Source organism: Hyperoodon ampullatus, assembly GCF_949752795.1.
Source record: "Hyperoodon ampullatus genome assembly, chromosome: 19".
In the NCBI taxonomy this organism is placed as follows: Eukaryota; Metazoa; Chordata; class Mammalia; order Artiodactyla; family Ziphiidae; genus Hyperoodon; species Hyperoodon ampullatus.
The window spans coordinates 7888585-7901064 of record NC_136932.1 but is presented as its reverse complement, the minus strand read 5'-3'; the positions used below and the strand labels follow the sequence as shown (position 1 = coordinate 7901064).

General features: G+C 41.7%; 1 protein-coding gene across 1 annotated transcript; it reads right to left on the bottom strand.

The window, feature by feature from the left end:
• Positions 1–8951: 8951 nt before the first annotated feature.
• CFAP97D1 (CFAP97 domain containing 1) lies at positions 8952–11616 on the bottom strand (the record flags this gene model as incomplete). Its single annotated transcript, XM_079726375.1, has 5 exons — positions 8952–8999; positions 9491–9614; positions 10545–10663; positions 10935–11005; positions 11493–11616. The coding sequence occupies 5 exons, from the start codon at positions 11614–11616 to the stop codon at positions 8952–8954; spliced, it is 486 nt and encodes a 161-aa protein (XP_079582501.1).
• Between the last annotated feature and the right edge of the window lie 864 nt (positions 11617–12480).

Here is a 12480-nt window from a genome sequence, read left to right as displayed (position 1 = left end):
CCTGCCGATGCAGGGGACACGGGTTCGTGCCCCAGTCCGGGAAGATCCCACATGCCGCGGAGCGGCTGGGCCCGTGAGCCATGGCCGCTGAGCCTGCACGCCTGGAGCCTGTGCTCCACAACGGGAGTGGCCACAACAGTGAGAGGCCCGGGTACCGCAAAAAAAAAAGTGCTTAATGTCACACAGGATTTGTGATATATCTTAGCTTCAGAGAATTGTATTTCTTATTAATAGCCAATGTATATAAATCTTTATTCTGTGCCAGGAGCTATGCTAAGGCCTTTACATACGTGATTTTGACAGATGCACCAAGCCTATGATGTAGGATTCTTTTTTGGCCGCACCACGTGGCTTGTGAGATCTTAGTTTCCTCACCAGGATTGAACCCTCACCACCACAGTGAAAGCGCCGAGTCCTAACTGCTGGACCACCAGGGAATTCCCTGATGTAGGATTCTTATCACCCCTATTATACAAACGAGAAGAACAAGGCTAAAAATTTTAAATAATGTGTTCAAGTTCACACAGTTTTAAAAAAATGGCAGAGCCATTGTATTTGAGCCCAGGTCTTCGTAATACCAGAGATGGTCATTAATCACTTTTGTGGTCCCATAATTGAGGCTACCTGTTAAATTATGGACTTAGAAGTGAGGAATGTGTTCCCAGCTAGAATTTACAATAATATGCAGTGTGGTTGCAGCTTCTAAGACTGAAAATAGGCTGCTTACATGTGTAAATTTTCAAGCTCTTTTCCTCATGAGAAAAAGAAGGAGGCCAGGTGAAGGGTGAAGCACCAGGGAGATCTGCTGCCCGTTTAGAAATTTCCATTTTTGCCTTCTTACACAAGGATACCTATGCCACATTCTAGCTCATGAACCTGGTAGGTCCACCTAACAGGATCACATTCTTCAGACCTTTCTAGCAAAAGGATGAGGGCCTCTTTGCACTTACAAAGTACTGGATTCTTATCAAGTGAAAATAGTCTTGAGCTGTTCCACATAGAACCAGCACAGGGAGGGCAGCTGCCCTTTGAAGTGGAATGGCATATGCCAAGTTGTGTGTATTATTCAGGAGAGCCAGGATCTAAACTCAGCTCTCCGGCAAAAAACACATAAGTTAAAATTACTCCAGAAAAATCACTTAGGGAGGCCCCTTGGTGGAGATCCTCACCAACTCTGAAGTCCCATCTGGGTGGTTTTCCCCCATTGTAGGAGCACAATGGTTGAATAACAGATGATTTTTTTTTTTTGTATTTCATACTACAACAGACATTTTCCGCCTCTTAATATTTTTGCACAATTGTCAGATGAAATAGTAATCATTCCCTTCATGTGTATTGTGAAGCAAGGCATTAAAATGTGATGCCCGCTTTATTTCCTGTCAAAATAGCCTTCTCACCCTCTAAGGCAAGCTGTGTTGACAGCAGTCATTTGGCTGCTACGAAATCTGTGAGTAGAATGGACAGGGCCCCAGAGACAGGTCATTTGTAAAGTGTTTTTGCTGTTCATAAAAAGAAAAGTCTTATTTAAAAAAAAAAAAAGCACCTGTTCGCAGATATATATTGGTGGAATGTGTGTAAATTCGATTCCCAGTCCCATTCCAGCCAGTAGCACATATGTTCTGACCCCCTGGGCAAAATTTTTGCAAGAGTCCATCACTCTGGGTCTCACACCAAGAAATCTTCTTATTTCATACCTCTCAAAATGTACCTTTTTTTCCCCCTTGGGCCCTCAAATGCCAGTAAGCTCTCTGCCTGTGTCTATAACCAGAGAGAATGTGAGCTCTGGAGGGCTTTTCTAGGTCAAGGATGTTAGATGGGTGGGGCATATGTGCTGCCACCAACCATTCTTATACCTGTGGCAGATAGCACTAACTGATCACAGTACTCTCTTGCTGAATGTAGGCACTGCTTTGGATCTTTCAGGGTATAGTATCCAGTCTCAACTGAGCAGAACTGGCAAGTGGGTTATCCTGTTTGCCATCCTTGATCCATAAATTTGTAATCTATACCATCTACTCCACTCCCTGAAGGAAATGGGTTTAAGAAAATTATAACCATCTGTCCTTCACAGGCAATGCTTAGCTATGTTAAACATTAGCCAATTGTGCTTTTACCATTGTATGTTTGAAAACATACGTGCTTTAAGACATGTGACCCATCAAAGTTTTACATCCACTTACTCAGGGTTACATCATTTATGCCACCAATCACAGGATCATGCGTCCAAAAAAGTGAAAACATTTGGTGACTTATTTAATAACTACAGACCAACATATGCACAAAACCCATTCTTGAATCATATAGTTTAGAACTAATAAGCAGTATTTCTCTAACTGGTGGAGTCGATATGGATTTTTTTTTTCCTGCCCTTTGAATACAGTCTTAAACTGCTTCCTTTAAAAGCCAGGCTTGTGGTTTCAGAACAAGATGATGTAGAATCATTTTTCCCTCCTCCTCAACTCTAAATACAACTTAAAACCTTGGAAATTTATTAAAAAGACAATGATAAAAGGACTCTGAAAGCTGGAAAGAAGATGGTGGATTGATTAGGGAACCTCAGGACTTGAGGAACAACAACGTGGTGACTTTCCTGGGTTTTCTTTTCATCTCCCACACCCGACTGGGCTCTGGAGAGGCCTGCAAACCAGAACCACCAATAGACAGAGACAGGGAAGAAAAAAGGAAGGAAGGAAAAAAGGGAGGGAGGGAGGAAGGGAGAGAGGAAGGGAGAAAAGCTTGCTTTCTCTGCCAAAGGACAGGGAAGGGGAAGCCTAGTAGAGACCTACTGGGGAGCTCCAGCCCTAGCTCCACACCTGGGTACCAGCAAGTGGCCCAGTTCATTCAGAGCAGGATTGAAGCCCTATGTCTCCCTGCCGTCCACCCAGTGATATTAGGAGACCCAGGCCCAGCAGTGTCTGCCTGCCCCTCTGCAGAAGGTGGTCCAGCAAAACTGTGCAGCCCAGGGAAGCACCTTCCTACACTGCAGAAGACACCAGCAGGGATTGAGTGGGAGTCCTGGAAGCACCCAAAGAACAAGCAGACCAGAATATTATTGCAAAGGCTCAGAAAACTATAATGTCATTGGAAATAAAACCCATAAAAGAAGCAGAAACTTACACACTACACCTAAACAGGACTCCTACCTGCTATAATAGAAGATGTAAATAGCATTAAGAGATTCCTAACATAATTACCCAAATATCCAGGATACAATAGAAAATCACTCATCATATCCCAAACCACGAAAACCCCGATCTAAATAAGAAAAAAAAAAAATCAACTGATACCAATATGATATGATTCAGATGTTGGAATTTATCTAACAAGGATTTTAAAGCAATTGTAGTAAAAATGTTTCAACAATCAATAACAAATTCTCTTGAAAAAAAATTTTTTTAAACAGAAAATCTTAGCAAAGAAATAGAAGCTATGAAAAATAACCAAGTGGAAATTATAGAAATGAAAAGTTATTGTAAAATTAAAAACTCAGATGAACTCAGTAGTAGAGTAGAAATGACAGAAGATCAAATCAGGGTACTTGAGGACAGATCAATAAAATTTACTCAATCTGAACAACAGACTGGGAAAAAAAAACAAAACGAGAGCCTCAAGGACCCATGAGACAATAACAAAAGGGCTAACACTTGTATCATCAGAGTCCCAGAAGGAGAGGAGAAAGTGTGGGACCAAAAAGTACTCAAATAATAGCTGAAAATTCCCCAAATTTGATGAAAGATATAAATCTACATATTCAAGAAGCTGATAAACTCAAAATAAGATAAGCCCAAAGAAATCCATACCAAGATACATCATAATTAATCCTCTAAAAACTAAAGACTAAGGAAAAAAAATCTTAAGAACAGGGAGAAACAATGGGGAAGGAACACTAACGCAAGTTCTGTTTTAGTATTACTATCAAGGAGACTGTGGAGGCCAGAAAAAGTGACACAACATTTATCAAGTGCTGACAGCAAAGATTGTCAACTTTGAATCCTATATGTGAGGAAACTATCCTTCAGGAACAAAGGAGAAATAAAGACATTCTTAGATGAAGGGAAACTAACAGAATTTGTTGAGACTGACCCTTAAAGAATGGCTAAAGGAAGCTCTCCAAACAAAATGGAAGAAGGCTGGGACTTTCAGAAGGGAAAAAAACAACTGAAAAGGTAAAAATAGAAGTAAACATAATAGATTGTTCTTCACCTCTTGAGTTTCTTTATCCATATTTTCTGGTTGAAACAAAAGTTATAACCCCATCTGATGTGATGCTCCGTGTATGCAGAGGAAATACATAAGATAATTATATTCTAAAAGTGAGGAGGATAAAGGGACCAATTAAAAGACAGAGATTGGTAGAGTGGATTAAAAAAACTTGACCCAACTATACGTCATCTACAAGTGTACATAGGTAGTCAGAAAGTAACGATGGAAGCTTAAATATTATGCAAACAATTTTTTTAAAAACATCTTTTTTTTTTTTTTTTTTTTTTTTTTGCGATACGCGGGCCTCCCACTGTTGTGGCCTCTCCCGTTGCAGGGCACAGGCTCTGGACGCACAGGCTCAGCAGCCATGGCTCACGGACCCAGCCGCTCCGCAACATGTGGGATCTTCCCGGACCGGGGCACGAACCCGTGTCCCCTGCATCGGCAGGTGGACTCTCAACCACTGCGCCACCAGGGAAGCCCCTAAAAACATCATTTTAAAAGGCTATATTATTATCAGATAAAGTAGACTTCAGAGAAAGAAAATTACTAGGGACAAAGAGGGACATTATAAAATGGTAAAAAGGATCACTCCACCAAGTAGGTATAGCAATCCTAAATGTATATGCACCAGAGCTTTAAAATACATGAAGAGCTTTAAAACACCAGAGCTTTAAAATACATGAAGCAGGGACTTCCCTAGTGATGCAGTGATTAAGGATCCGCCTGCCATTTCAGGGGACACAGGTTCAATCCCTGATCTGGGAAGATCCCATATGCCGCGGAGCAACTAAGCCCATGTGCCACAACTACTAAGCCTGCGCTCTAGAGCATGCGAGCCACAACTACTGAAGGCCGCGCACCTAGAGCCCGTGCTCTGCAACAAGAGAAGCCACCACAATGAGAAGCCCGTGCACCACAATGAAGAGTAGCACCCGCCTGCCACAACTAGAGAAAGCCCACGCTCAGCAATGAAGACCCAACACAGTCAAAAATAAATAAATAAAAAATAAATTCATTAAAAAAAACAGCTTGAGCACCACTTGCTTTAAAAATAAATAAATAAGATACATGAAGCAAAAACTGATAGAGCTAAAAGTTGAAATAGACAAATCTACAGTTATAATTGGGGAATTCAACACCCTACTCTCAACAATTGATAGAACTAGAACAGAAAGTTATCCAGTGTATAAAAGAACTGAACACCATCAACCAACAGTATCTAATTGACATTATAAAACACTTCCCCCAACAGCATCACAATATACATTCTTTTCAAATGTCCATGAAATATTCACCTAGATAGATCATATTAATAAATTTTAAAAGAATTGGAAATATAGAGTATGTTCTCTGACCATAATGGACTCAACAGGAAAATCTCCAAACATTTAAAAGAATACCTAATATAACCTGAGCAGTTCATGGAAACTTCCTAGAGAATGGACTTGCTTGTATAAATAATGTACAGGTGTTTTCCAGGTAAAGACATAGAACTATGGATTTTCCAGCTAGAGGGGACAACAGATGAATGGGATGAGAAGAAAACATGTCTTCTGTTAGTTGAAAAAGGCAAGGAATGATGAGATATAAGTTTGCAGACATTTGTCATTTTTGTGAAATTCTAGTATCTGAGCCTCATTCTAACTGGGGAGAAATTTCTTATTCTGGTGAGAATGAGAAGCAGAACTCATGTTCAGCATTGGAAAAAGGCAGATACTCATTCCCCCAACCTCCCTTGCAGATAAGGAATGAGCATATATGATCTAAGTTACACAAATCAGATACACCTTCACTGAGTTGGAATTGGGAGAAAGTGACACAAAATGGCGGAGACAGTGAAGACTTTTCAGAGGCAGCACTAGCAGGTCAGCAAGATCCAGTTCTAGATAGAGCAAGGGCAGCTGTGCTAGCCACAGCGCCACAGACCAGTTCTACAGCAAGACTTGGGGCATTGTCCCTTGATGTGCCGCTTGAAGCTGGGTTCTGCAGTTTTCTAGCAAATACTGTTAACTATTTCATATTCTTTCAATAAATTATTTCACTACTTAAAGTCAATTTCTGTTGCTTGAACTAAGAATTCCTGTTGATAGAGGCTTCCAAGACAGGAGGAACAGGATTGAAGGGTGCCATATTAAGAAGTGTGGCTCATTCTGGAAGGAATGGCAAATCATTGAAGGTATTAAGCTAGAAAGTGATATGGGCATATTTTTGCATTAATAATACCGGTTGTAAATCACAAGCGCCTGAAATGGGGAGTAGCATATACAAAGACTGAGAAGCAGGACTGGTAGATTAAAAATATGCAGGAAGGAGGAAGGGATGAAAGAGAGGAACTAAAGGATGACTGCCAGACTTCTCACCTGGATGTCTAGAAGAATAGTTCCTCAAACTGAGATGAACTGGAACCAGTTTAAAAATGAATTTATATTTGGACATATTGATTTTTTCTTTAAACTTTTTATTTTGAGATAATTGTAGATTGACATGTGTGAAAGAAATAATACAGAGAGATCCTGTGTACCCTTTACCCAGTTTCCCCAGGTGGTAGCACCTTACAAAACTATACACAATATCACAGCCAGGATATTGATATGAGAGAGTCAGGATACAGAACAGTTTCACCATTGATAAATTGAATGTCATCAAAATTAAAATGCTTTGCTCTGTGGAAGATGAAAAGATAAATTACAGAAAAAATATTTTGCAGATCACATATCCAACAAAGGGCCTGGATCTAGAATATGTAAAAAACTCTCAAAATTCAATAAAAAGAAAACAATCCAATTAGAAAATGGGCAAATGCACCAATATTTTACCAAAGAGGATATACAGATAGCAAGTAAGCATATGAAAGATGTTCAACTTCATTAATTAGAGAAATGCAAGTTTCTCTACTGCACATATGTTATAATGCCTAAAATTAAAAATGGTGGTAACATCAAATGCTGCTGAGGATGTGGAAAAACTGGCTCACTCATCCATTGCTGGTGGGAATGTAAATGGTACAGCCACTCTGGAAATAGCTTTACAGTTTCTTTTAAAATGGACATATCATACAACCCCACAAATACACTCTTGGGCATTTATCCCAGAGAAATCAAACTTATTTTCATGCAGAAACTTGTGCACAAAAGTTCACAGCAGCTTTATTCAAAATGGTCAAAAAACTAGAAACTACCCAAATGTCCTGCAGTAGGTGAATGGTACATTCATAAACTGTGGTACATTCCTACCATGGAATACTACTCAGCAATAAAAAGGAATGAATTATTGGTATACACAACCTGGATGAACCTCAAGGAAATTATATGGAGTGAAAAAAGCCAATCTGAAAAGAATGGATACATACTGCATGACCCCATTTATGTAACACTCATGAAACAGCATAATTACAGAGATGGAAAACAGATTAGTGATTGCCAGGGGTTAGGGCTGGAGGAAGAGAGAGGCTGTGGCCAAAAGGGGTAGTACAGTAGAGTATTTCCATAATGGTACAGTTAACTGCCTCGAATGTGGTTGTACTTATACAAAACTAGACATGCTAGTTACATAAAACTAGCTATACACCTACATACAAATGAGTGCATGTATAATTGTGAATTTATATATGCTCTATAGATTGTAGTAATGCCAACTTCCTAGATTGATACTGTACTGTATTTACACAAGATGTTAACATTGGGGGAAGCTGCGTGAAGGGTGCAGGAGGCCCCACCATACATTTATTTGCAACTGCCTGTAAATCTAATTATTTTAAAATAGAACATTTATTTGTGATAAGAACATATAAGATCTACTGTCTTTCAAAATAATTAGACCAATTACAGAAGACATGCAGCACTGTCTTGTCATGTGTTCATATGCTTTTGTTTTCCATTTTGACAGAGCTGAACTTGTGGCTGGATCATCACACCCCACCTATTCTTTCCCCCGGGGTGGTGGTGATGGTGTATGTTTTAAAAAGTTGTCTCTTTCTCTCTCTCATTAAAACTTTTCATAGCCCCCCATAAAAATGCTTGTTGCATCTTTCCTTCTGCCTGCCCCATTCTGTCTCCATTTGGGGATGGAACTTAAAGCCTTTGGGTACTTTAAATGTAACTTACTCATTTTATATTCCAAACTTTATTGTAGCATCCTAAGACCGAGCATTCAGCCACTTAGGAGTGTCTTGAAATCCTAAGCAGCTAAGAAATCCTAGGGCCTTCTCTTGTCTTTTCCATGGTGCGTAACCTTGTATTCAGGGAGAGGACAGGGAGAGAAATGGAGAGCCATCAGTTATACAGAACTGTTCTTTGGAAAGCTTGAGTGTCCATCTATCCTTCTCCCCAGGGGCAGCAGCAGAGCAGGGAAACTTAGTCATTACCAATAATATGAAATAATACAAAATGCCAACACAATATTACTTTTGAACAGTGACAGAGATCTGTAATATAAGTTTAGCATAATATTAAAGCCACAAGACCTCCTGTTTATGTCTTATTGAAACAAATCACTTCCCCTTAGACTCATGTAAAGACTCAAAGCTGATGCCAAAAGGCAGTCATTTCCTACTTGTATGCAGAGAGGAAACAAAGACAGAGCTCTAGTCCCTGACTGGATATCCAATCAATATTACAGAAGAGCAAAATCCACCCCTTATTTGGGCCCCTCGTTCTCCATCTACACGGTTTTTAAGACTTTGGCATCAACTGTGATCACCGTGTTCTCTAATAAAGAGCAGCCATGTGAAGACATACCTATTCATCTCAGGAGAGAAGACACTTGGTTGTATTTCTGATATAGCGCCTTGAATTCTTGAAGGAAAAGAATCAGAAAGATTTATGTCAATGCCAGGGTGCTGATGCGAAAGTTGAAGTACTAAATCCTATGGATGGCTTAGAAAAGGCTTCCAGACCAAAGCCAGGGAGTGGAAGTTTATAAAAGCACTGCAGATGGCTTTTTTTTTTCCTTCTTGAAGAGCCATTCTTAAATGAAGCAAACCAACCACATACTGAATTGTATACCCTCATCCCCTTTGCTTGTCCATTCAGCCTAAATGAATTAAGGGATGAGGGAAGATGCTACCAGATATTCTCTGAAGCTGACACATAATGACTTTGCTACCAAGCTGGTGGATGGTTTGCTCCTGTTGTTAGCTTTGTAGGCTCTGGGTAGTTTTTCTCTCAACGATTGTTGCATTTCTCATGATTTCACCCTCAGCCGCTTAGGGGTCTCTCCTGAGATCGGCTCTACTCTGAACGCAAACTCTGTGCGTGCACAGGAATATCACAGAGTACCCACGTGCCTGCCAGTCTAACTCCAACGACCTGCGGTCATAGTGGGGTTTGCAATCACCAAGCCTCTTCAGAATGCCCTGGTTTTCCACGGTGATTCTCATTAGCTCCCGGTTCCTTTTTTCTCTGTTTAAGCTGAAAAATACAAAATCCCAAGACGTGTGAAGAATAAAGTTCTCCTCCTGGGTGGGAGTGGGGGAGATGAAGTCGTGATGTCATAAATCCAGGCTGCCAAAGTGCAGGGAACCAGCTGTCCCGCCGAGCCCTGAGGCCCTGTACGCCTGTTGAACCAGACCACACTCTGAGAAACGTGCAAAGCCTTTTCAGATTAAGTGGTTCTCAGCCCTGCTGCCTACTAGAAAATTCTACTTTATGGGTCTGGCATGGAGCTTGGGCATTGGCATTTTGCAAAAGTTTTCCAGGCATTATTATGTGAAACCAGGATTGAGAATCTCTGGTTTAGAGAATGAAGGTCTTGCCTACAGATAAATCACAAATGGCTGATGACAAGTTTTGGTTCACCTCACTCCCCTCAGCTTTCAACTCAATTTCAGGATACAAGGATTAGGAGAGACTTCTTGACACTCCCCCCCCCCCTCCCCAGCACACACACACAGACACACACAACACTCTTCTTTCCCTGCATACACTCCTTTGGAGCCCTGATCACACTGCGTAACTATTTACATAAATGTCCCCCTTACCTGACACTGGGTTCTTTGGAGTTAGGAAATATACTTCTCATTCCACCTCTGTAGTCCTGGTGCTTAGCACATGGTAGTTCAGGAAATATTTGCAGAAGCAATTTTAAGAGTGCTGTAGTCCCAGCTATGGTCACCATTTTACAAAAGTGCTTTCTTGTGACAAACTCTGAATAGGACTCTGAAGAGTCCCTTTAACGCTAGAGAAAGGTCCCTGTTTGGGGTGGTTTACTTTCTCCTTAACTTGGCCTCTTTGGTTATCCCTCAAGATAACTTCCCTTAAGTATTCCTCTGGCACTAAAACCCAACAAGGGTGAAGTCAGTTTTGACTTTTGGAAAATGAAATGAAGAGAAAGAACACTACCTCTTAGAGAAATATTCGTTCCAGCAATCCACCTTGGCGGGGCCGCGGTGGGCGTTGGCAATTTTCTGACACAGTTGCTTGTTTTCATATTCGATTTTGTCGAATTTCTTTTGTTCACCCTGGTGAGAAACCCCACCCCATCATGGTGACGTCATTGCTACATGATGCTCCATCACACAACGGCTGAGCATCCCCCTCCTCTGGGATTGTGCCAAAGGGGCATATTGGGGGCCACAGTGGAGACTGGGAGAGAAGCTGAGGAATCCAGGGGTGGTGTGTTTGGGGAGGAGAAGGATGAAGGAATCTTTGGTGAGGTGGGTATTTAGAAGGCTCTGGGAAACTGGCCCTCTTTAGGACACAGATAAAATCAATAATGGCAGGAACAAGTACCTGTAGTTTGCTCAGTTTTAAAATGTGTGGTGTGTGCACCACTGGAGGCTTGGTATCAACAGTAGGCTTCACTAGAGAGGGGGGAAAGAGAGCAATGTTACATCACAGGTGTCCTCTTAGTAGCCTTAGACATTCTAGACAATGGCCCTGATTAAAACATTACAAGTTTGAATTCTGAACTAATCCAGTTCAGGAATTTTGGTTTAGTTGACTTTCCCAAACTGACATCTTTTGGAGAGTTTTGAGCAGACATGAGAGAATGGTGAGGGCTGTGAAAAATAAAATTTACAGACATAAATATCCTTTGAATTTAATCAAAGAAACCTCTCTCCCACCCTCTCCCAGTACGACTAGCCTGGCTACTGGATGCTGAAGTCCTATCCTCTGTCTACCTTACTTTGGCTTTAAAGAGTTTAAATGAGCATATTCATCAAATGAACTCCCTGGTGGAAGATAAATTTGCAAAGCCATGTACTGGTCTGGTTTACTGTCAATATCTCTAAGGTGGGCCCTTTCAGAACCCTAATCGCAGTGTCCGGTTCAAATTGCCCCACGTACCTGTTTGTATTCTATTCTTATGAAATACATAGTGGTCAAAGTCCAGTTTCCTCCTGAATGATGTGCTCTGACTATGATTAGAGACGATTACAGGGTAGGCTAGATAATCCAGGGATTTGTTCATCTTCTCTTCCTAGTCTCACTCCAGAAATGAGGCACCCAGCCTCCTCTGTGAGGTACTTAGCTGTCCCCATGACGGGTTACCATAGTTACCCAGTTATGACATCAGGGACCGGTCCCCCGGAAGAAGGAGGAGCCCCAGAGCATGCCTGGCCGTCCCTGGGCTTCTCTTTTGAGAGCTAACCCAGTCAAGATGAGGGCGGAGGCTCAGAAGCTTTCCCAGCTGTCTGGAATGCAGGTGCCACCAACAGCATCAGGAAAAGGGGTGGTGTCTGGGAGGGGTGGGAAGGCACGGGGTGGGAGTGGGGAGAAATCCAGCCTTGGTTACACACCTTGGGCTATAAGTTTAGTCTCCATTGCAATGGTTTCCCTGAAGGTGTGAGACTACAGCTGTTTGCAGAAGTAAAAGACCTTAATGGTAATTTGATCCAATTTCTTCATTTTGCAGATGAGGAAACTGAAGTCCAGAGCAACAGCCAAACTGCTGTAGAACAAGTTAGTGGCAGAACTGGGCTCAGGATGTGGGTTTCCTGAATTCCCAGGACCACAGGTGCTTTTTGGAGAGGTGGGGGGATCTGCCATTTTCATGGCAATGGAGGAGAACAGGGACGGTCTTTTGCTGGCAGTTGGACCTCAGTAAATGATGAGTTGCTGACATCGTGTGGCTCATAGTGGGCTGGCAGCTGCTCCAGGAAGGGCTGCAAAGGAGCGGGATTCATGTCCACACTAGCACAGGGTGTAGCACCTAGTGGGTGCGCTACACGTTTGCTGATCAAGAGAGGGAGAACGCCTATCCAGTGCTCACTATGTAGAGCTGGGCGCTTTCCTGGCATGTTAATCTTTCAAACAACCCTAGGAGTTAGGTGCT